General features: G+C 46.0%; 1 protein-coding gene across 1 annotated transcript in view; it reads right to left on the bottom strand.

Moving 5' to 3' along the window:
• Nucleotides 1-1155: 1155 nt before the first annotated feature.
• LOC144600250 (dedicator of cytokinesis protein 2-like) overlaps nucleotides 1156-25913 on the bottom strand; it is a 706150-nt gene continuing 681392 nt past the window's right edge. The window contains exons 46-52 of the mRNA XM_078411810.1: nucleotides 24447-24530; nucleotides 19747-19884; nucleotides 17434-17561; nucleotides 12383-12560; nucleotides 6361-6478; nucleotides 2979-3139; nucleotides 1156-1403 (exon numbers count right to left, since the gene is read on the bottom strand). Of these exons, the coding sequence (XP_078267936.1) occupies nucleotides 1374-1403; nucleotides 2979-3139; nucleotides 6361-6478; nucleotides 12383-12560; nucleotides 17434-17561; nucleotides 19747-19884; nucleotides 24447-24530 (837 nt within the window). The 3' untranslated portion in view covers nucleotides 1156-1373. The remainder of the gene's footprint in view (nucleotides 1404-2978; nucleotides 3140-6360; nucleotides 6479-12382; nucleotides 12561-17433; nucleotides 17562-19746; nucleotides 19885-24446; nucleotides 24531-25913) is intronic.

The following is a 25913-nucleotide window of genomic DNA, read 5'->3' as shown; positions in this document are numbered from 1 at the left end:
CCTCCCCTCCCCATCCCCTCCCCCCTCCCTCCCTCCTCCCCCCTCTCCCCCTCCCTCCCCCCATTCCCCTTTCCCTCCTCCCCTCCCCCTCCCCTCCCCATCCCCTCCCCCCTCCCTCCTTCTTCCATTAGCACCAAAGGGACGATGGTGAGTAAGGTGGGCCTAAAATTGTTGCGCTATCATGTACCATTTTGGCTGTAGTTCAGGAACAAACAAACAAACAAACAAACAAATTAGAATTTCAGTTTATAGATGAAGCAAAGTCAGGAAAATGAGATTGAGCTGCACAGAGGATCTGGTCTAAAGGAATGGAGGATTGGCTGAAGGGCTGAATGGCCCCCATCAGTTCCCATTTGTCCACTTTCCAAGCGGCCAAATTTCCCATGTCCCATGGTCTTGGGTGACCTGTTGCCTGCCCATTTAGGCCATCGAAATTGCCTCCTGCTAATTGGATGCAGTATCAATCACTGTGTCAGGAATGTCCTGTCCTTTTGACAACACATCCGAAGCAGAGACATCCTAATCAGACAGTACGGCTTAATCAGTGCAGATAAAGAACATCAAATCAACAACCTTTGGCCTCATGTGAAGGAAGGAACTGCAGATGCTGGTTTACACCGAAGATAAGACATAAAATGCTGGAGTAACTCAGCGGGTCAAGACGCATCTCTGGAGACAAACAATCGGTGATGTTTCGTCCGAGACGTTCTCCTCCTCTCTCAGGAGGAGATTCGCAACACCCTCTCACACTGCTACCCTCTGTGATTACTTTTTGGCATATCTTTCATTCATTTGTTCTATACATCTCTTTACATCATCGTCTATATCTCTCGTTTCCCTTTCCCATGACTTTCAGAAGGGTCTCGACCCGAAACGTCACCCATTCCTTCTCTCCAGAGATGCTGCCTGACCCGCTGAGTTACTCCAGCATTTTGTGTCTAACCTTTGGCTTCCTCTTTAGTCACGAAACAAGACGGACTCTCGTGTGTGTTTCGTGCTTCATATTCCCAAACCTTTAGGAATTAATTTTGTCGAAACGGCCCACTGATTCATTCCTGATTCTGTATTGCCATAGCAACCTCCACTGCCTCTGGAAAACGGAGACTGGAGGAGAGACCAAACCAAACCACAACGGTTCAACATGATTTATTTCTGAGTATCCCAGCAGAATGGGGTTAATGTTACTGAACACGAGCTTGTAAAACAAAAATAAATTTTACATTTGCTGCATAAATGGTACACCGACAATGTTTAGAAATATATATTGGTGTTTGTGTTGAGAAGACAGAGGCACAGGAGCTGCATCTCCTCAGTCAGGCAGACCACACCAACACGTCCACTTCACCGACCTGTGAAGGATGTTTATCGCTGGACTACTTGTCTTCTGAGCTTTTTGAGCTCAGCTGAAAAAAAGAAGACATAAATGAATCACATTTCTGAAATTAAAACGAAGGTGGAAGGCATGGTGCAGATTCCTACATTATTTTATTTCGCTTCCTCACACATTAGCTTCTCTGGTGAGAGTGGTAATTTATGGGCACCCCCTTTGCCAGCCCCGGGGAAGGTAAAGATGAGCCACCTTCATGGGCTCTGGTGAAAGCACCTTCGCGATGATGTTCGGGAGGCAGTTTCAGGCCCTGGACTCAAGACGGTGGTGACGCAGTTCCAAATGGAGAAAGTGACTTGGAAGGGAGCCTGTAGGTTGACAAGCTCCCATGTACCAGTTGCGTGCATCGTGAAGGTGCTTTCACCAGATGCCTTTTTGCCCTTGTCCTTCTAGATGGTGGGAATCCTGATTTGGGTGGAGTTGCCAAAACTGGGCTGGAGGGTTGGTGCAGTGCCCTTTGTAAATACAACACACTACAACTGCAGAATGCCCATGACGACGGACAGGGAGGTGGGATGGGATACCGATCAAATGGACCACTTTGGTTAGGATCTCCATTTGCAGCTCTCAAACCTGTGGCCTCTACCACCAAGGAACACAAGGGTAGCAGATACATATTGCAGGCTCCCTTCTAAGCAGCAAAGCACCCTGATAATGAATTATGTTGGTGGTGCAGGGTGTTGGAGTAGATTGGGAGTGAGGCACCTGGATCTTGTGGCCCAGTCACAGATATCTCACAGCTTCGAGTATAATTAGGAATCTTTTCTTCACATTATCTTGGCACACGCTCTCAAGACACTAAGGTCAATGGTTTCTTAGAGGTAAATCTCACAGAAATACTCAATTCTGGAAGGCTGTGGAGATTTTTTCACTGAGTCAATTGAGAACGGAGATAAATGTATTTCCCGGTATTAAGAGATGTGGGAATAGGCAGGAATGAAAGTCCGGGATATTTAGCAAGAAATGGATACCAGGAATTGAGACACAGAGAAGCCATGAGCTGAATAAATGGCTGAACAGGTTTCTCCTATTCCTGTCTAACTGGACAATTTCTCAGTTAAGACTTGCTACCAAAGCACATAGAGTTTAAGAGTTGGAGAAATCGCTCCCGCCAGATTAATGTGGATAGAACGTGCATAGCTCATGATGACGTTCATGTTGGGTGTAATGGAAGTTGATTGTGACAGCCAGATTCTTCAATAAGTGGGCAGCACGGTGGCGCGGCGGTAGAGCTACTGCCTTACAGCACCAGAGACCTGGGTTCATTGCCGACTACGGGCGCTGTCTGTACGGTGTTTGTATGTTCTCACCGTGACCTGCGTGGGTTTCCTCCCAGATCTTCAGTTTCCTCCCACACTCCAAAGACGTACAGGTATGTGGATTAATCGGCTTGGTATAAATGAAAATTGTCCCGAGTGTGTGTAGGATAATGTTAGTGTGAAGGGGTCGCTGGTCTGCACGGATTTGGTGGGCCGAAGGGCCTGTTTCTGTGCTGCATCTCGAAACTAAACTAAACTAAACACCAACTAAACACATTACTAGTCCAGGAATGAGAATCCCGTGAATTCAATCTGAGGTAACAAAAACTCACCCGGTTCTTAAAAAATGAAGCTTTTTTGCCTCTGAGAGTGCCCTTCTTGTCTCCATCATTCTCCTCTGGGGGCAGCACAAACATCGGTTGACTCATCCTCTTCATTGCATTCTGCTCAAAGGTCTGTTCTTCGCCTCCATTTGCCACAGCAAAAATTAGAGCTGCAAAGGATAGGTAATCTCTGTGAAAGGGCAAGTACTGTAATCGATGAAGAGCCTTCAGTCCTAAGTCAGTAGCCAACAGCCAAAGTGGTCGATAAACTGACATCTCATAGGCCAGGGTAACAATCTAGAGTCTGGATTAGTGTTAACAATAGACAATAGCATTGAACATGGAATACAAGAACAGCAGAACAGGCCCTTCAGCCCAGAACGTCCATACTGAACATGAAGCCCACTTAAATAAATCCTCAAAAACCTCAATTCACTGTGTGTTCATGTGTCTATCTAAAAGCCTCTTAAATGTCTTTTATATCTGATCCACTGACATCCCTGCATTGTGTTTCAGGCCAATGCCACAGTGTATGTTAAAAAAAATTGCTTGACGTATCTCCTTTAAACTTTCTCCCGCTGACCTTACGCTCTCTAATATTTGGCAATTCCACCCTGGAGAAAAGGTTCTGACTGTCTACCCTACTGATGTCTCTCATCATTTCATAAACCTCGATCAGGTGGCATCTCAGTCTCCAATGCCAAAGAAAACAATCCCTGCTTGTCCAAGCTCTCCTTACAGCTAATGCCCTCTAAAGCAGGCACCATCCCAGTGAGCCTCTCTGCATCCTCTCCAAAGCATAGAAACATAGAAAATAGGTGCAGGAGTAGGCCATTCGGCCCTTCGAGCCTGCACCGCCATTCAATATGATCATGGCTGATCACCCAACTCAGTATCCCGTACCTGCCTTCTCTCCACAAGGGCCACATCTAATTCCCTCTTAAATATAGCTAATGAACTGGCCTCAACTACCTTCTGTGGCAGAGAATTCCACAGATTCACCACTCTCTGTGTGAAAAAAAACTTTCTCATCTCGGTCCTAAAAGACTTCCCCCTTATCCTTAAACTGTGACCCCTTGTTCTGGACTTCCCCAACATCGGGAACAATCTTCCTGCATCTAGCCTGTCCAACCCCTTAAGAATTTTGTAAGTTTCTATAAGATCCCCCCTTAAAGCCTCCATATCGTTCCTGTAATATTTGACCAGAATGCAATGGTACAATGGTGCTTTATTTGACACATGGGCAACTGTACAGTAACATTCTTATAGGCTTATATACACTGGAATTTAGGTAGGCTTGTATACGCTGGAATTTAGGATGAGAGGGGACCTTATTGAAACATATAAGATTATTAAGGGATTGGACACAGGAAACATGTTCCCAATGTTGGGCGAGTCCAGAACCAGGGGCCACAGTTTAAGAATAAGGGGTAGGCCATTTAGAACGGAGATGAGGAAAAACTTTTTCAGTCAGAGTTGTAAATCTGTGGAATTCTCTGCCTCAGAAGGCAGTGGAGGCCAATTCTGTGGATGCTTTCAAGAGAGAGCTAGATAGAGCTCTTAAAGATAGCGGAGTCAGGGGGGTATGGGGAGAAGGCAGGAACGGGGTACTGATTGTGAATGATCAGCCATTATCACATTGAATGGCGGTGCTGGCTCGAAGGGCCGAATGGCCTCCTCCTGCACCTATTGTCTATTGTCTATTCTGTTTGCATATAATATACATGCAGGCACTGCTATGCTTTGGCACTATTTCCAATTGCACACAACACTCCAAATGTGGCCTAACCAAAGTTTTATAAAGCTGCAATGTGACTTCCTGGCTCTTATACTCAATGCCTCAATTAATGAATCCAAACATACTTTGCCACTCTATCTATCTCCAACCGGCATCTGCAGCTCCTTCCTACACATTTCATCTGCTCCACTGCAATATCTTCTCAAGGTTTTGAAGGTTCTCTCTCGAGAGAGAGTTAGATTTTTTAGATTTAGAGATACAGCGCAGAAACAGGCCCTTCGGCCCACCGGGTCCGCGCCGCCCAGCGATCCCCGCACATTAACACTATCCTGCACTAACACTAGGGACAATTTTTACATGTTACCCAGTCAATTAACCTACATACCTGTACGTCTTTGGAGTGTAGGAGGAAACCGAAGATCTCGGAGAAAACCCACGCAGGTCACGGGGAGAACGTACGAACTCCGTACAGACGGCGCCCGTAGTCAGGATCGAACCTGAGTCTCCGGCGCTGCATTCACTGTAAGGCAGCAACTCTACCGCTGCGCCACCGTGCCGCCCAACACCTCTGTTGCCCAACACCAACAGTTCTGCGACACCCTCTCTCGCTGCTCCTCCTTTTTGTGTATCTTTAATTCATTTGTTCTTTTCTCTTTAGACATCAGCATCTATATCTCTCGTTTCCCTTTCCCGTGACTTTCAGTCTGAAGAAGGGTCTCGACCCGAAGCGTCGCCCACTCCTTCTCTCCAGAGATGCTGCCTGACCCACTGAGTTACTCCAGAATTTTGTGTCTATCTTCGATTTAAACCAGCATCTGCAGTTCCTTCCTGCACATATCCCCTGCGTTTAATTGCTACTTGTCTTGTCAACTCTGACTCTGTCAGGATTGTTGGAATCAGAATTTGTCAGTTCAAACTGCACAGATATGTGGCAAATGTTGTCATTTGAAGTGTAATTGGTCTTGGAGGAGCTTGTGAATTAACCGTATTGTTATTTGTGAGTATTTTGAGGCATGAACTGCATGCCTGAAAAGGTCTGGTGACTTTGGACCTACAATGTAATACAATGTGCAGGAAGGAACTGCAGATGCTGGTTTACACCAAAAATAGACACAAAATGCTGGAGTAACAGAATGTGCCAAAAAGGAATAGGTGACTTTTTGGGTCGAGACCCTCCTTCAGTCTGACCCACTGTGCCTGACCCACTGAGGCACTCCAGCATTTTGTGTCTGTCTGTGTAATTCACAATGCTTGCCTTCACATGGCCTTTTCCAGCTTTATATCTACATCTCTTGCAGATGAATCAATGGAGATAGTGTAAGAAAATAACTGCAGATGCTGGTACAAAGCGAAGGTATTTATTTCACAAAATGCTGGAGTAACTCAGCAGGTCAGGCAGCATCTCAGGAGATGCTGCCTGACCTGCTGAGTTACTCCTGCATTTTGTGAAATAAATGGAGATGGTGTGCTCTGATCAGTTGGCAACTCGACTGTTATTGTATTGCATGGACCATTGAGACGAGAGAAGGCAAATTTGATGGATCTTGGGGATTTTTAATCTACCAATTCCAAGACGCTTTACGAAGATAGAGTGGGCTCTTTTTATATAAAATAGCACTGTGTTAGTAGTACCTTGATCTCTCTGTACTGTACCTGGGATTGTTGGCATGGATCTGCTTGCAAAACTCATCTGTTTGAGCATTGAAGATGGGCGCTTCTCGACAGAGTCCGACAGGTTTGTGTCACTCATAAACTCCTGCTTCCTTGACAGCTAAAAAAGGCAAAATAAACACTCATGTCAAAGGGTTAGAGGGCTGCGGTACGTAGGGTGGGAGTTGTTAAGAAGACAGTGTTCATCTCAGAAAATGGGTACATGTTGAGGGAACTCTTCTCAGTCCAGATCAGGAACTTTGCATTTAAATACGAACAAGCATCTTGTGCAATGTGCCATCACACTTTGGTCAACGTGGGTTGTTTTTAAATGTGCTACACAAATAAAATTGACTTGACTTGACTTGATCAAATGTGTCAGAATACATGACTAAGCAAAAGAAAATAACTGCACGTAACAGAAAACTGAAATAAAAACGGAAAATGCTGGGAAGATTCAACAGGTCAGGATTATTGTCAGTATAGCTGACAATATTATTGATCCGTGATCTTATGACAGATTGTAGAGTAAAGCTTCTTCACGACACAGGGGTTCATTAAAAAGTGAAGCTCCCTCTCCACTATCCCAGCAAACACTCCAAGGGCAGGCAACACAGAGAAGAAAACTCCATCTATGTCGCAGTTGCTTCCCAAACCAACCAAGCCATGGTCTTTTAATGGGATTGTCATAAGGTCATAAGTGATAGGAGCAGATTTAGGCCATTCGGCCCATCAAGTCTATTCCACCATTCTATCATGGCTGATCGATCTCTCCCTCCTAACCCCATTCTCCTGCCTTTGCCCCATAACCCCTGACACCCGTACTGATCAAGAATCTATCTATCTCAGCCTTAAAAATATCTATTAACGACCTCCACAGCCTTCTTGTTAATGAGGCCTGCCAGAAAGAAATTAGCTTGACGTTAGAAGTCATGTCTTCCATGCTACACAGGGTTCAGCCAGGTCTCTGTTCGAATCCATATAGGTTTTAGCAAACACTCTTGGGGATTCTAGGCTCTTTTACAAACTACTGAGAAACATTCCGGTAGTGTTGTTGACTCCGTGTAAAAGGAATATGTTATGCCTAAGACAGACACAATAAACCTGGAGTTACTCAGCAGGTCAGACAGCAACTCTGGAGAAAAGGAATAGATGATGTTTTGCATTGAGACCCTTCTTCAGGCCCTGTTAAGCCTGTCAGTATATAAAGCCCTTACGTATCCCCTCTCCCTGTGTTAAGGGACTGTGTGATCCCATACTTGGGTGATAAGGTTCATTCTGCAAGCTTTTTTGCCCCAATAGTTAGTTTTATTTGAAGTTGCCTCCTGAGGGAAAGTTGTTGAGGCTCTGCCCACATTGCGTATTTTACCAACAGTACCTTCCCTGGGCACTGCGGTAATGCACACACGTTAAAGTCTATCACGCTGCTCCAGCCTGCAGCCAACCCCTCCCATTAAAACAATTGTGAAATAAATTATTTCAAATTGCAGAAGACTTTATATCTGTAGATAGCTGGTAGGTCATAAGGTCATAAGTAATTAGCAGAATTAGGCCATTCGGCCCATCAGGTCTACTCCGCCATTCAATCATGGCTGATCTATCTCTCCCTCCTAACCCCATTCTCCTGCCTTCTCCCCATTACCCCTGACACCTGTACTAATCAAGAATCTATCTATCTATCTCTGTGTTTAAAATATCCAATGACTTGGCCTTCACAGCCTTCTGTGGCAAAGAATTCCACAGATTTCCACCCTCTGACTAAAGAAATTCCTTCTCATCTCCTTCCTAAAGGAACATCCTTTAATTCTGAGGCCACGACTTCTAGTCCTAGATTCTCCCACTAGTGGAAACATCCTCTCCACATCCACTCTATCCAAGCCTTTCACTGTTCGGAAAGTTTCAATGAGATCCCCCCCCCTCATCCTTCTAAACTCCAGCGACTGCAGGCCCAGTGCCTTCAAACACTAATCATATCATCAGATTGTCAAGGGGTGTTGAACCTTAAACCAGTTTTTTGAACTGTAGTCCAACGAATCCAGTAGGAACTAGTTGAGACCATTGCAAACTCATTTTTTGCTTTTTGTAGTTGCTGGCATTTCCCCTGCTATATAACACTGTGCACACAAATGGCACATTGGGATGGGCTGGGTCTGAGAGGGGAAAGCCGGGGAAATACATTCTCAATGGAAAAAACTGAAGACATGGAAGAGTCCGCGGGACTGCAGAATACAGCTTACAGTTGCTTTGGTCTCATCATCGGTGATCTATGAATTGTATTTCCACTCTTTAATTCCATTGTTGATAAGCAACTGAGTATATTTCTTCTCGGCAATGTAGACCCATATGGCGAGAGAGAAGTCAGTAATCATATCATATCATATATATACAGCCGGAAACAGGCCTTTTTCGGCCCACCAAGTCAGTGCCGCCCAGTGATCCCCGTACATTAACACTATCCTACACCCACTAGGGACAATTTTTTTTTTTTACATTTACCCAGCCAATTAACCTACATACCTGTACGTCTTTGGAGTGTGGGAGGAAACCGAAGATCTCGGAGAAAACCCACGCAGGTCACGGGGAGAACGTACAAACTCCTTACAGTGCAGCACCCGTAGTCAGGATCGAACCTGAGTCTCCGGCGCTGCATTCGCTGTAAAGCAGCAACTCTACCGCTGCGCTACCGTGCCGCAGGGGTATCAAAACTTTTTTGTCCCGTTTATCCCTTTGCAACTTTTCGAAAGTAAATTTACCCCCAGCCGGTTTTGTTCAGTAATTTGAGTTTACACTTCTACCATAATAAAGCAACCGACAAAGGGGAAATTTAAAAATACTGTTTTTAATATTATTATTTTAAGTTCTAATAACAATAATAATAGCAGATAACAATGTTATTTCACTTATTTATGAACAACTAATGATGAACAGATACCAGAACCAAACACAGTCAGTCAATATGTACAAATCCAGAATCAACAAATTTATCCCCTGGGTAGGGGAAATTTACCCCAGGTTGGGAACCCTTGAAGTAAAGGAACAGATTGTATGGATGAAATTTAGCCCATTGAATATGTACAGGGTGGCATGGTTGCTTCCTTTCAGCGCTTCCAGTGCCAGATGCCCGGGTTCGATGCCGACTACGGGCGCCGTCTGTACGGAGTTTGTACGTTCTCCCTGTGACCGGTGGGTTTTCTCCGAGATCTTGGTTTCCCTCCCACACTCCAAAGATGTACAGGTTTGTAGGTTAATTGGCTTGGTATAACTGTGAATTGTCCCCAGTGTGTGTAGGATGGTGTTAATGCGCGGGGACCGCTGGTCAGAGCGGACGCGGTGGGCCGAAGGGCCTTTTTCCGTGCTGTATCCCTAAACTAAACTAAACTAAACTGCTGAAGATCATGAAGTCATACAGCATGGAAACCAGTCCTTTCGTCAAACGTATCCATGGCGACCAGGTTAGCATTCTAGGTGAGCCCTATTTGCCTGCATTTGGCCCATATCTTTCTCAACCCTTCCTATCCATATATCTGCACAAATCTCCTTGGAAAACATAAATATATTCGTTGCTCTAGCATTTTCTAGCAGCTTTTTTTCAGATAGGGTCCATACTCTGAGCGAAAAAGCTGCCCCCTCTTAAATATCTGCCTACTCATCTTAACCCTATGTAACCCCAGTTTTAGAATCCATTAATCTGGGAAAAAGATTGTGAGCATTCACTTTAATGATGCCCCGAATGATTTTGTTTGTTTCATTAAGCTCATCATTTATCCTCCTACGCTCCAAAGAAAAAAAGTCTCAGCCTACAAAGTCTCTCCTTACAATAAAAAAACACAAGTTCAGGTAACAGCCTGGTGAATCACTACTGTACCCTTTCCAACTTAATTACATCCTTCCTCTTATATCTGGCCAAGCAGAACTGCACACAATATTACAAGTGTGGTCCCACCAACCACATGTACAGCTGCATCACAATGTTCGCACTTTGGGTAGGTTTTCAATTCATCTCTGATTTTTCTACTTATCAACTAAAGATGTGCCTGCTGATTATTAATCCTAAAACCATTGGAAACTTTCTCTTCACGTACTCTGTTGGGTGCCTGAATTTAAACACCTCTACCACACGGTCTATTTGCGTTCTTAGTCTATGTCTGTATAAAACTTACAAGTCTTCAGGGTACAACAGAAGTCTTTAATACATTAACTCAATGCTGGCAGCAAGACAACTAAAAATGGCTGCAACCACACAATCTGACTGTACACTCACACACTATGTACAGACAGAGATAACTATGTACAACTATGTGCATGGCAGATGCAGTATAATGTGGATAAATCCACTTTGGTGGCAAGAACAGGAAAGCAGACTATTATCTGAATGGTGGCCGATTCGGAAAAGGGGAGATGCAACGAGACCTGGGTGTCGTGGTACACCAATCATTGAAAGTAGGCATGCAGGTGCAGCAGGCAGTGAAGAAAGCGAATGGTATGTTGGCATTCATAGCGAGGGGATTTGAGTATAGGAGCAGGGAGGTTCTGCTGCAGTTGTACAGGGCATTGGTGAGACCACACCTGGAGTATTGCGTACAGTTTTGGTCTCCTAATCTGAGGAAAGACTTTCTTGCCATAGAGGGAGTACAGAGAATGTTCAACAGATTGATTCCTGGGATGGCAGGACTTTCATATGAAGAAAGACTGGATAGACTCGGCTTGTACTCGCTGGAATTTAGAAGATTGAGGGGGGATCTTATAGAAACTTACAAAATTCTTAAGGGGTTGGACAGGCTAGATGCAGGAAGATTGTTCCCGATGTTGGGGAAGTCCAGAACAAGGGGTCATAGTTTAAGGATAAGGGGGAAGTCTTTTAGGACTGAGATGAGAAAGTTTTTTTTCACACAGAGAGTGGTGAATCTGTGGAATTCTCTGCCACAGAAGGTAGTTGAGGCCAGTTCATTGGCTATATTTACGAGGGAGTTAGATGTGGCCCTTGTGGCTAAAGGGATCAGGGGGTATGGAGAGAAGGCAGGTACGGGATACTGAGTTGGATGATCAGCCATGATCATATTGAATGGTGGTGCAGGCTCGAAGGGCCGAATGGCCTACTCCTGCACCTATTTTCTATGTTTCTATGTTTCTATCTCCCTTTGTCCTGTGCAGCGCCACCTGCTGCACGGGAGGAGCAACGGGTCCTCCCACCCCACACGGTCCACCAAACATCACAGGTCTCTTCTTTATGTCTTATCCAAGGACATCAACTCATCTTTGCCTGTACCATCATTACAACTTTAACTCATCAGTTACTTGAGAGTTGCATGCACTGCATATGCCATTCCCACACCAGTGTGCAAAAGGTGACTTGGTGAAGGTTAACGAACTTGCCACCCTGGACCTGATTCAAGGTACTTGGTCACAGAGTTATTGCATGAGGTTTTAACCTGCAGATATGCATGACTGACAGGTGCCCAGAACAGAGCAAAGTTTCACTGATGCTAATTCAAAGGACACTACAAGATTATCAGATTATGGAGAGACCAGGTGAATTGGTTCACTGGCATCTTGAGATGCTTTTGGCTGGAGTTTGGACTGTGTGCAACAGTTAAGGATATGAACATGATGCCTCCGATCAAAAAAAAATCTTTGTCTACATGTCACGCCTGCTTCCTGTGGTGTAGACTCCAATTGTTCAGTCTGAAGAAGGGTCTCGACCCGAATGGGTCTCGACCCATTCCTTCTCTCCAGAGATGCTGCCTGTCCCGCTGAGTTACTCCAGGTTTTGTGTCTACGTTCTGTGCTGACACTGTTCAGCATGGCACCTGGCAGATGAACAGGATGGTGTCCACCTCTCTTTTCCAGCTCTCTCCCCTCTACCCCATTGATCTGAGGAAGGATCCCGACCCTAAAGGCCATCTGTGGATTCCCTCCAGAGATGTCCTCTGCCGCTTTGAGTTACTCCAGCATTTTTATTTTTGTGCTCAGGACTATGTGAAGCTAGTTTCTTCCTCCTGCAGTGTACGCTGCCTGCACGGCTTACCCTTTTGGACTCTGTCGGCTCTGTCCTCATATCTGCAAACACCACACTGCTCCTCTTCTGCCGCTTTCTCTCCTTCCTTAACTTGATCTCCCCTTCCTCCTTGACTGGCCTTTCAGGTGCCTTCTCTTCCACCTTCAGGATTGGTGTCTTTGTTCTCGGGCTGTCTGGAATGATGCTGCTGTAAGAGCATAAGGAACACATGTGTAAGGTAAGCACCACGTTCAATCAGTTGATTTCAATTGGACAAATAAACATAAAGTCTACTCCCAGTGGGTTAATCAAACTAATAAAAGAGTTCAACTGGCAAAATATTTTGGACATTCTTTCTGTAGCTGAAGTAGACAAGAGTGCAGCTGGTGGGAGTTAAGTTAAAGATATATTATACCTTAATTTCTTCCACAGAAAAAGCAAACAAGACCTGTGAGCCCTGTGGTGCATGTACTTTGACCAGAAGTTGAACGATATCTGCTCAAGAGGAGAATTGCATTGGGTCAACAAACGATTGATTGAGGGGTGTAGGGAGGAACCACAGATGCAGGTTTAAACTGAAGTTAGACACAAAAAGCTGGAGTAACTCAGCGGGTCAGACAGCATCTCTGGGGAAAAGGAATAGGTGATGTTTAGGGTCGAGATCTGTCTTCAAATTGAGAGCCAAGGGAAAAAGAAACGAGAGGTAGAGACTGTGATATATTAGATATAGAATGAATGAATGAAGGACATGCAAAAAAGGAAACAGGCCATTGTTTGCTGTGGCCCAAGTGATAATGAGTTGCAGATAATGTGACTTAACTTCTCCAACTTCAGATAGCTCCTCTGCCACTCTCTTTCCCCTCCCCTTCCCAGTTCTCCCACTAGTCTTCTTATCTCCTGCTACATCCTATCTTTGTCCCGCCCCCTCCCCTGATATCAGTCTGAAGAAGAGTCTTGACCCAAAACGTCACCCATTCCTTCTCTCCTGAGCTGCTGCCTGACCTGCTGAGTTACTCCAGCATTTTGTGTCTACCCATGAGACTCAACAAGATGACTTTGAAGCTAATACAATGACTTGGGGGAGAGACGGAGAGAGAGGGGATGCAAAGGATACTTGATGTTAGAAAAATCAACATTCATACCGCTGGGCTGTATTTTGCCCAAACAAAATATGAGGTGCTGTTCCACCAATTTGCGTTTGGCCTCACTCTGACAATGGCGGAGGCCCAGGACAGAAAGGTCAGTATGGGAATGGGAAGTAGAGATAAAGTGTTTGGCAACCAGGAGATCAGGTAGGCCATTGAGGGGTTTGATGCACAGAAAGGTCCAGTTGTAGGAGGTAGCAGTGGGGATTAGAAGAGGGCCCAGGAATGATTGAAAAGTAGAGAGTCTGAAATTAAGGTCGTAAGTAGATCAAGCTGAATGGCTGGCAATGAGGTTGGATGTTGGGATGTGAGTCCCTAGTTGTGAAGGATGATACAGGTTGTGGGGGGATGGTTACTGCCATAAGGGAGTAGTTATTGGTAATGAAGGGATGGTTACAGCTTGTATGGAATGGTACACCCACACCTCCAGACTCAGGAACAGCTTCATCCCCAGGGCCATAGCTGCTATGAACCGGTCCTGCTGAGCCGGATGGTCACATCGCACAGTGATCCAGCACAGATCTACTTGCACTTTATTCTGTTTTAAAACTGTTCTGATTTGTTTCATTGGGTTGTTTAAATTAATACTGACTAGCTAATTAATTTATTGCATCGTATGGGAGGCGCATTCCCAATCTCGTTGTACCCCTGTACAATGACAATAAAGATATATTGTATTGTATTGTATTGTATTGTAATTGGTTGCGAGGGTGTAGGTTATTGGTTGTAAGTGAATGATTACTGCCTATGTGGGTTCATTATCAGTTATGAGGTGCATGTACTGTTTGTAAAGGGGTGGTAATTGGTTATGAGAGAGGCTCATGGCTGTGAGGGGGTACTGGCTGTAAAGAAGAGTAATTGATTGAAAAGGAATGGTTACTGGTTGTAAAGGATGTTCACTAGTTGTGCGTGTGTGGAATACTAGCTGTGAAGGAAAGGATGATTACACGGGCTACAAGTTTGGTGATTCCAGATTGTAAAGAATTGGTACTGATTGATTTTGAGGGAAGGTTACTGGCTGTGAATGGATGGTGATAGAGTTTAGAGATACCCTGCGGAAACAGGCCCTTTGACCCACTGAGTCCGCGCCGACCAGCGATCCCCGCACATTAACAGTATCCTACATTAGCACTATGGACAATTTTACATTTACACCAAGCCAATTAACCTCCAAGCCTGTGTAAGAAAGTACTGTAGATGCTGGTTGAAATCGAAGGTAGGTTCTGTGGTCGACCTACAAACCTGTATGTTTTTGGAGTGTGGGAGGAAACCGAGAGAAAACCAATGCAGTCACAGGAAGAACGTACAAACTCCGTACAGATAAGCACACGTAATCAAGATCGAACCCAGGTCTCTGGCGCTGTAAGGCAGCAACTCTACCACTGTGCCACCTCAGCACCCAACTGATCAGCTACTGATTTTGTTGGAATTTCAATGTGTGAACAATGGATGGGCCTGCAGTTTTGGAACACGTTTTGCTTATTTTCGTTCACTGTCTGTTCAGATCTGATTGCATCTGCACCGTTAGCCCTGTGGGTCCTTTAAAATGTTTGGTGCTATCATTTGGCAGACATTTGATGCATAGTTTCACCAAACATGTGTCGAGGCCATTCCTACTCTCAGCAAAACCTTGCTTTTTGCTCATCCAACTTTATTTAGCTCAGAGCCATTCTGTGTGAGACCATTTAGTGAACACAAGTAGCCTGTATGCCTCTGCAGGGCATCATCAATGATATTAACCCTACCAAAGACCATTGCACTCTCATGGGCCATCTGGATTGAGGACAGGAGGCCAATTCTTCCCTGCCAGAAGCAAATGGGGACCATCGACATATTTTATCGACAGGTGGCTTGCCATAAAATGCAGACTCCATCAGCTACAGTTGTAGAGTCAAACAGTGTGGAAACAGACCCTTCAGTGCAACTTGCCCACACTGACCAACATGTCCTATCTACACTAGTCCCACCAGCCTGCAGTTGGCCCATATCCCTCTAAACCTGTCCTATCCATGTACCTGTCTAAATGTTTCTTAAACGTTCTAATAGTACCCGTCTCAACTACTTCTTCCGGCAGCTCATTCCACACACCCACCACCCGTTGTGTGAAAAGGTTACCCCTTATGTTCCTATTAAATCTCCCCCCCTCACCTTAAACCCATGTCCTTCATTTTTCGATTCCCCTACTCTGGGCAAGAGACTCTGCGTTTCACTGATCTATTCCTCTCATGATTTTGTACAGCTCTATACGATCACCCCTCATCCTCCCACACTCCAAGTAATAGAGTCCCAGCCTGCTCAACCTCTCCCTATAGTTCCAGCCCTCGAGTCCTGGCAACATCCTCGTAAATCTTCTCTGAACCCTTTCCGGCTTGCCAAGTGCATCCTGCATCTACACGTTGGAATTAGACCGCTGATAAAAGTTCTACAATGTCTGGCAGGGTTGAGGAGGGGAGTCAGGAGCAGGGTGGGAAGTTGATTTTCATTCCACATGGAGATGAGAAGCGAATGATTTCAATGGGCACACAAGGGAACTGACTGAATTTGAAGAAATAAAGACTGACAGGATGAGGAGTGGGAGCTGCAGGGCGGAGAAACAAGAACTACAGATGCTGGTTTACACAAAAGGACATAAAGTGCTGGAATAAGTCAGCGTGTCATGCAACATCTCTGGGGAACCTGGATTGGTTCACGACGAAGGGTCCTAACCCGAAACGTCACCTGTTCATGATCTCCAAAGATGCTGTTTGACCTATTGAGTTACTCCAGCACTTTGTGACCTTTAGTGTAGGGTCAGACAGGGATGTTGAACTGCCCAGAGGAATGGTGCATGTGGAAATGGTGACAGTGAAAAATGGCAGATAGTGTGGCCAGTGGGAGTGTGGAATAGGGTGGAGTGTATGGGATTGGGTAGGGAGAGTGCTGGGTAGGGTGGGAAGAGTGTGATGGGAGCGGGAGTGTGGGATATGGTGTAGGGATGTGGGTTAGGGTGGGTGTGGGATAAGTGGGGAGAATAGGATAGGGTGGGATACTGTGGTATGGGGTGCGGATGGTATAGGGAGGGTGTGGGGAAGGGTAGGGGAAGTGTGGGAAAGGGTGGGTGTGGGATTGTTGGATAGGGTGTGTGAGAGTGTGCGGTAGGTTATGCAATGGGGAGGGTGTAGAATAGGGAGTAGGAGGGATGGGGGGAAGTGGGATAAGCTAGGGGAGCTTGGGATAGGATTGGGTGTTCCTAATGGATGAGGGAGTGTGGAATTTCGTGGGAGAGAGTGGAATGGGATGGGAGAGAGTGGGACAGAGTGGGGAGTATGGAATGAGGTGGTTGTGGGAGAGAATGGGATGAACCAGAAACTGAGCTCAGGTGGGGATATGTGGTAACTTTTGAGTTAGGCATGGGTTAGACGAGTAGACTGTTCGGATGGAATGAAAGATGGTGAGAGTATGTATGTGGATTATATCTAATTACAAAATATACCTTTGCCCTTAATTTTTATATAAATTCTTGGCAATAGACAATAGACAATAGGTGCAGGAGGAGGCCATTCGGTCCTTCGAGCCTGTACGCACCACCATTCAATGTGATCACGGCTGATCATTCTCAATCAGTACCCCGTTCCTGCCTTCTCCCCATACCCCCTGACTCCGCTATCCTTAAGAGCTCTATCTAGCTCTCTCTTTAATGCATTAACAGAATTGGCCTCCACTGCCTTCTGGGGCAGAGAATCTCTGCTGTATCTCTGATTCTCTCAATAATTACATAGATATTAATCCTTGACGTTCAGAGTTTGGGGATTGTGACAAGTCTTACCGCGACTTTATGTATTTTCACAATAAGCATCTTATAGACAGCTAGCATCTCGGCTTCTGCAAATGTAACAGTTAATAGTGTGCTGACCAACTACTGCCAGTAATGGCAATGACATGATGGTTGTGCCTTACATCTCAGCACTGGCTTTGGTCGGTGTGCTGCATTCCGTGTTGATGGAAGAGAGGGAGATCATGGACACCTGTCGGTAGGACCTCAGCATGGATCTTGGCCGACTTGCCCGCTTGTCATCAATATCTGGCTGCAAGATAAATCCAGGAGAGCAGGCGTGTGAAGTCACGGGGGAATCAACTTTGGATCGCTAACGATGCCTGACATCCCTCCCCACACCCTTGACCCCATTGATCCTAACTGCCTCAGCGGTGTAGTGCTGAACGAGTGGGCACTCTACGGGGCATCGCTCAGTAGAGCAAGACATGGCTTGCTCTTCAGGCCTGATGCAAACAAAATGCATGCCCCACATACTGGCATTAAGCACAAATACCTTCTGGTGTCCAGATCAATATTTAGGCTTGGACCAAAAAATGTGCTGCCTGAATTATGACTTTTGTTAACATGCCGAGCAGGAGAATTCCCTCCAAACACATCAGTACCTTTGTTACTCAAAATCAACACAACCTCTATTTACTCTTCTGAAAACTGTGGAGCTAAAGAAGATTGTGATGGGCTTTCCCTCTACTGGGGCATCTTGCATCCTGCCCCCTTGGCCGATGATTACAAAAAGAATCGAGAGCATTTATTTTGAAGCCATGGCTCTACAACGGATCTCCATTTTCAGGGAAGAGTAAGAGTTGAACCTCGTAAGTGATGGTTCCTGCCCCTCCACACCATTGGGCTATGCGATCAAAAATCCAGTGGAAGGAAGGTCCTGCAACATTGCTCATTTTTGCCAAGAATGAACCAAGGTGCCTTGACTCAAGCTGGTGAGTACAAACCTACTGACTCCCATAGCTATCTTTACGACACTTCTTCCCACCCTGTTTCCCATAAAGACTCTATCCCCTACTCCCAATTCCTCCGTCTACGCCGCATCTGCGTCCAGGATGAGGTGTTCCATACCAGGGCATCGGAGATGTCCTCATTCTTTAGGAAACGGGAGTGCCCCTCTTCCATTATAGATGAGGCTCTCACTAGGGTCTCCTCAATATCCCACAGCTCCACTCTTGCTCCCCCTCCCCCCATTCGTAACAAGGACAGAGCCCCCCTTGTCCTCACCTTCCACCCCATCAGTCGTCACATACAGCATATAATCCTCCAACATTTCCGTCAACTCCAACGGGACCCCACCACTGGCCATATCTTCCCATCTCCACCCCTTTCATCTTTCCGCAGAGACCGTTCCCTCCGTAACTCCCTGGTCCACTCGTCCCTTCCCACCCAAACCACCCCCTCCCCAGGTACTTTGGCAGTTTTATGCATATTTCTTTCCCTATGGTCCCCATCCATAACCTATCACAGTTCTAGATCTGGGCCTTGGATCTGAACACTGGGCCACGGCCTGGTTCATTGCTCTCAGCATCTATATACTAAATCTCTCGTTTGTTTGTTTGTTTGTTCCTGAACTACAGCCTAAACGGTACACCATAGCGCGACAATTTTAGGCCCACCTTACTCACCGTCGTCCCCCTTTGGTGCTAATGGAAGAAGTTTCATTGAAATCGGTGTAATATTTTTAAAGTTGTTCACATTTTAAAGTTTAAATCTATCTCCTAGGGTGGGAGGGAGGGGGGAGGGAGGAGGGGATGGAGTGGGGGGGAGAGGGAATGGAGGGGGAGGAGGGGTGGAGGGAGGGGGTACTTTCCCCAGAAACCGCAGGAGATGCAACACCTGTCCCTTTACCGCCCCCCTCGACTCCATCCAAGGACCCAAACAGTCTTTCCAGGTGAGGCAGAGGTTCACCTGCACCTCCTCCAACCTCATCTACTGTATCCGCTCTTCCAGGTGTCAACTTCTCTACATCGGCGACACCAAGCGCAGGCTCGGCGATTGTTTCGGTGAACACCTCTGCTCTGTTCGTCTTAACCAACCTGATCTCCCGGTGGCTCAGCACTTCAACTCCCCCCCCCACTCCCAATCTGACCTTTCTGTCCTGGGCCTCCTCCATTGTCAGAGTGAGGCCCAGCGCAAATTGGAGGAACAGCACCTCATATTTTGCTTGGGCAGTTTACACCCCAGCGGTATGAACATTGACTTCTCTAACTTCAGATAGTCCCTGCTTTCCCTCTCTATCCCCTCCCCCTTCCCAGTTCTCCCACTAGTCTTCCTGTCTCTGACTACATCCTATCTTTGTTCCACCCCCTCCCCTGACATCTGTCTGAAGAAGGGTCTCGACCCGAAGCGTCGCCCATTCCTTCTCTCCAGAGATGCTGCCTGACCCGCTGAGTTACTCCAGCATTGTGTGTCTGCCTTGACTCAAGTCCTCTTACCAACTCCCTTGTTCCATACTCCTTCTCTACTTTGACCTTTAGCTGCTTGAAACATTCCTCCATCCGATCTTGGAATGGCCGCAGGTCGTCCGTCACCCTCTTCCCATGAAGTTTTATCCCTGCTCCGAGCAGCGGCAGCTGGTGAAGATGAAGAGGAGAACATTCTCAGCACACTGATACTCAAATACCTCACTGGAACCCCAGATTATTGCAACTATCACAGTGGGATTGGTGCCTGTTTGAGGAAGAAGGCTTTCACGAAGGGGTAATATCCCAGCTCTGCAAAATTCGGTGAATGGCTTCCAAATTACTTTCATTTAATTTGGGGATAAAAGAGTTATCATGTTTAGTTGCCTTGGGATTTTGTCTTTAACCATCTCATGTCGGCTTGAAATTTTATATTTTCTTCATGAGTGAGACTGGTTCATTTGCAAAATTATCTTCAAAGACGTCACATTAACCACAGAAAGTGAATGAAATCCAATGGGTTTCAGACCAGTTAAAAATATTTATGACCTTAAAGGATTTTTTTTGGAGAATTTGGCAGTTTTATGCATATTTCTTTCCCTATGGTCCCCATCCATAACCTATCACAGTTCTAGATCTGGGCCTTGGATCTGAACACTGGGCCACGGCCTGGTTCATTGCTCTCAGCATCTATATACTAAATCTCTCGTTTGTTTGTTTGTTTGTTCCTGAACTACAGCCTAAACGGTACACCATAGCGCGACAATTTTAGGCCCACCTTACTCACCGTCGTCCCCCTTTGGTGCTAATGGAAGAAGTTTCATTGAAATCGGTGTAATATTTTTAAAGTTGTTCACATTTTAAAGTTTAAATCTATCTCCTAGGGTGGGAGGGAGGGGGGAGGGAGGAGGGGATGGAGTGGGGGGGAGAGGGAATGGAGGGGGAGGAGGGGTGGAGGGAGGGGGGACGGAAGGGGAGGAGGGAGGTGGAGGGGGAAGGGGGAGGGGATGGGGAGGGGGTAGGGGAGAGGGGAGAGAGGAGAGAGGAGAGGGGAGAGGGGAGAGGGGAGAGGGGAGAGGGGAGAGGGGAGAGGGGAGAGGGGAGAGGGGAGAGGGGAGAGGGGAGAGGGGAGAGGGGAGAGGGGAGAGGGGAGAGGGGAGAGGGGAGAGGGGAGAGGGGAGAGGGGAGAGGGGAGAGGGGAGAGGGGAGAGGGGAGGAGGAGAGGGTGCTGCACCAATCCAGGAGAGGTTTGGTGCCAACGGGTCCACTTGGTCTAGTCAAAACTAAAACCTGGGGCTCAATGTGTTGAGAATCGCAGGTACCGGGTCAGATCCCACCATGATGGAGAGAGCAGCTCTGAGCAAGATTGCGACGGAGCGTTACTGAGTAACAGCTGAGAACCAGTCAGCGTGAAAACAGAGTGAGACCAAACTCAAACTGGAGGAAGAGCACCTCATATTTTGCTCGGGCAGCTTACAACCCAGCGGTATGAATATTGATTTCTCTAACCAATTAACCCTTGCATCCCTTCTCTCTCCATCCCGCCCACCCACATCATTGTACCAGCTTCAAAGCCGTCTTGTTGAGTCTCATTGTCTGTAACTCGTTTTCACCTAGCCCACATCGAACAATGGCCTTTCCTTTATCATCGCTACTTTTTTGTATATTTTTCATTCATTTGTTCTATATCTCTCTACGTCACTGTCTGTATCTCTCATTTCCCTTTCTCCTAACTCTCAGTCTGAAGAAGGGTTTTGACCCAAAATGTCACCTATTCCTTTTCCCCAGAGATGCTGCCTGTCCCGCTGAGATATTCCAACTTTTCGTGCCTATCGATGTGAAATGCTTTTTCTCCTGTGAGTTAATAACAGCAAATCACAGTCACCAGGTGCCATCTGGTGAAAGGTAAATGCTACTGCTGTATGTTGAAGGGTGGTGACAGAGCTAAGGACCAAGCTCACTGATCCCGAAATGTTCTGCTTCGATATGTATAAAAACAAGCTTAAGTTTGCACTTTGTAACCTGAGTGCCACAAACACGGGACAAGCTATCTTATTCTTTTGTGGTCATGTAGGATCATTCACAGCACAACTCGTCATGAGACAAACAGTCAACAGCTAATATCACAGTCAGTCTGAAGAAGGGTCTCGACCCAAAACGTCACCCATTCCTTCTCTCCTGAGATGCTGCCTGACCTGCTGAGTTACTCCAGCATTTTGTGAATAAATACCTTCGATTTGTATCAGCATCTGCAGTTATTTTCTTATATCACAGTCATAGAGTCATAGAGTCTTAGAGCCATACAGTGTGGAAAAGAGCCCTTTGGCTCAACTTGCCCACACCGACAAACATGTCTCATCTACACTAGTCCCACCTGCCTGAGTTTGGCCCATATCCCTCTAAACCTGTCCTATCCATGTAACTGGACCAAATGTTTCCTAAACATTGCAATACTACCTACCTCAACTACCTCCTCCAGCAGCTCGTACCATACACCCACCACCCTCTGTTTGAAAAGGTCATGCCTCAGGTTTCTATTACATTGAAACATAGAAATATAGAGACATAGAAAATAGGTGCATGAAGAGGCCATTCGGCCCATCGAGCCAGCACCGCCATTCACTGTGATCATGGCTGATCGTCCCAAATCAGTAACCCGTGCCTGCCTTCTCCCCATATCCCTCGATTCCACTAGCCCCTAGAGCTCTATCTAACTCTCTCTTAAATCCATCCATCTTTCCCCCTCTCAGTTCAAACCTATATCCTTTGGTTCTTGATTCGCCTACTCTGGGCAAGAGACTTTGTGCGTCTATCCGATCTATTCCAGCTAAGATCACCCCTCATCTTCCTGCGCTCCAAGAATAGTGCCCTAGCCTGCTCAACCTCTCCATATAGCTCAGGCCCTCGTGTCCTGGCAACATCCTCGTTAATCTTCTCTGCCCCTTTTCCAGCTTGACAACATCTTTCCTATAACATGATGCACAGAACCGAACACAATACTCTAAATGTGGTCTCCCCAATGTCTAATATAACTGCAACATGACCTCTCAACTTCTATACTAATTATCCTTTTCGGAAAATATATTTTATTGATGCCTTCACCAAAAATCACCAAATCTTCTCAAACAGGAATGCAGTCCAAAAAATGCAGCAAAATCTCTTTGTCTTTTGCTCCCATTCACAAAGCCTCCAGGAGAAAGGATTATCCTGGAGTTTTCAGGAACTAAGCATTAATTTTTGAACACTGTAGTAAGAAATCTGAAAATAAATCAAGGGGATATTATCAAGTGTGTTTTTTGCTACTGTGGTTCTATAACACTTTTGTTCAGTGGTTATCAGAATTAGCATCTGAAAGTTGTCTACTTACAGTCACTCCTCATTATATTGTTTTAGAAGAGGGGGTTTGATTCGTAATCACTGAAGCGTTGTTGCATAATTAGATATTATATCAGTGATTGTGAATCTTTACCAGTTATGCTGTTTCTGGTTTCCGTCCATCTGCGGGGGATGATGGTGTGGCTTGGCGTTGTCCTGCTTGGAGAGGGGGATTGTTCATCTGTGGTTACATCTCACTGTGCCCAGCAAGGATGAAGTGTCCTCTCCATTTGATTTGGCCTCTGAGCCTGGGCAGATAAATGGGAATACAAACTTGCCCGGCATCTGCGTTCCCCTCTCGGCCTAGTAGGCTGATTCCAGAGGAACGGCCTGGCTGCTGCGTCTGGGGCCTACGCGGTTGCAGGAGTTGCCGGAAGGCGGACACACGAGGGATCAGCCGACCGTCTCTAGGGACTCCAGCTCCAGTGCCGTTGGCTCTCCTGAGCCTTACCCACAAGGCAGTGGGCTGCTATTTAACCCCTTAGTTGGGACCTGGGTGATGGACGTCAGGGCGTGTCCACACGCTGGTGGGGCCGGCACGTCGCATCTCTGGGGGCCAGAGTTCCTCCGAGATCCTTGCGCAGTTTAGCCTGGGACTGAAGGTGGCCGCAGTTACCATGTGTTGCCACGAGGAGGCACTGCGAGAGTCTTGATGATGCAGAGGTTGTGTACTGGCAAGGGGAGGCTCACGCACTCCGCTCACTTTCTCGCATAGATTGCTAGCCAGCGGTATCTGGATTTATACCAGGGCACTGAACACATGCAACACCCTGTGGCTCACACCACCAACTAAGTTATGCTGTGTTACCCATGTAAATACAGGGTTCTTGATGAAAGAATAGCATAGTTGCAGAAAGAATTATTGCTGGATCAATATAAACATCTGAAGATGAATGGATGAGAATACAAACTCGTTCAATTAAAATAGTTGGCGACAAACTATGTTCTGACAGCTGAGGCAAGTCATCTTGGGGCCAGTTCTGATTTGTAACATGTCAACACAGTATCTGTGCAAGGATTTCACAAGGAATTAAAGAAAACAAATATCCTACACTGAAAAAGACACAGAATAATGCAATGGGTCAGGCAGCATCTCTGGAGAAAAAGGATGGGTGAGAATTTGGGCCGGGACCATTCCTCAAACTGAAGAAGTCTGAAGGGCCTCGACCCAAAATTTCACCCATCCATTTTCTCCAGAGTTGCCGCCTGACCCTCTGAGTTACTCCAGCACTTTGTATCTATCCACTGTGTGATGAGTGTTAGTGGAATCCATATGGAAAATATGTGTATATTAAAGAGTTAGGAGTTTGCGCAAGATATAAAAGGATTCGATGCACTGATCCACGCTCCATTCTTACCTGCCATGCTATGAGATCCTTTAATCGAGCCAGTTTCTCCCAATCTCCAGGGTGCTCATCTGAATAAGCCTCTGTGAAAAAAGCCTAAAAGAACAGATTAATTATGGATTCAAAACCACACATTTGCCTTTTACCTAAATAGTATCAAAGTGTTTTGGTAAGATAGCCCATGTTAAATACTCCTGCCAGAAAAACTGGCCGGTACTTGTTGCCAATGTGCTAAAATATTGCTATGAAAAATTATGAGTGGGGAAAAAAAAGTAAAATTAACACAAACCTATGGTGACACTGCATTAAGACAGTTTGCATCCAGAAACAGATCATACAAAATTCTCAGTGGGCCATCAGTTATTCTAGTATGGGTTCCCACACTTTGCTGTACAATAGTGAATAGTCAATAGTCAATAGTCTTGCACAAGTGCAAGAGGCCTTAAAGGCAAACTTTTCATGGTAACCACACAACTGCAGCAAGCACTATGGTTGCAATGAAGAAGGCAGGCAGGAAAAAGTTCTTGCATTCATTAAAATTAGAGCCTTGTTCAATGAGACACATGGCCGGCGCAAGGTCCCAAGTGGCAAGAGGTTTGGTGGGATGGGGAGTCATAAATCCTGATAGCACCACCATACGATCCAGGCAGGAGTATTGTCTTCCAGGACTGGGGATTGCTGACAAGTAACTCATCTCCTGGCAGGATAGGTTAGCGCGATTTACACACAACAATCCACAACTTCTTTGTGGAGTGGAGAGCCGAGCGTCGTAAGTCAGGTGGCAGTCTTTGGGAGACATGGAGATATTATCATTGCCATAATCAGAGCAGAGATTTATAGCTTCATGTGTTATATTCATTGCACGATGAGAGAGACATTATGCATGGCCTGGGCTCCGTGCTTTATTAATCTACTGTGACAGTATTGACTGGCGTAATAAGAGGATCACACAGTTTGAATTAGGGACAGTATTCTGTCTGGTTCCTTAAGAGAAGCCTCACTTTCTGTTGGAGTGGCTCATTATCAGTGCTGGTAATACTTGCTTCCAAGGACATTGAGCAAGGACATCCCTTGCCCAGTCTTTACCTCTTGACCCTAAAGCTCTCGGTCTTCTAAGCCCTGCTTAGGCTACTGCCTATGGTTTGCAGCATTGGTCAGTGTACAGGACACAATAATGAAACCTCCGGGTACTGCAAGCTGACCCCCAAGTGATACAGGTGGCAGAATCCCACCACGGCGAATCCATTGACATTTTCCATTCCTGCACCAGTACAGGCATGTCTTTTGTATCTGTTCAAATTCTTTGCCACAGAAAGCACAGATTCTTTGTGGAATTCTTTGCCACAGAAGGCTGTGGAGGCCAAGTCAGTGGATATTTTTAAGGCAGGGATAGATAGATTCTTGATTAGTACAGGTGTCAGAGGTGATGAGGAGAAGGCAGGAGAATGGGGTTAGGTGGGAGAGGTAGATCAGCCGTGA

The sequence above is a fragment of the Rhinoraja longicauda genome, chromosome 14 (genome assembly GCF_053455715.1).
Source record: "Rhinoraja longicauda isolate Sanriku21f chromosome 14, sRhiLon1.1, whole genome shotgun sequence".
Classification (NCBI taxonomy): Eukaryota; Metazoa; Chordata; class Chondrichthyes; order Rajiformes; family Arhynchobatidae; genus Rhinoraja; species Rhinoraja longicauda.
The sequence above is the reverse complement of the archived record's forward strand: the minus strand, read 5'-3'. Positions and strand labels throughout refer to the sequence as shown.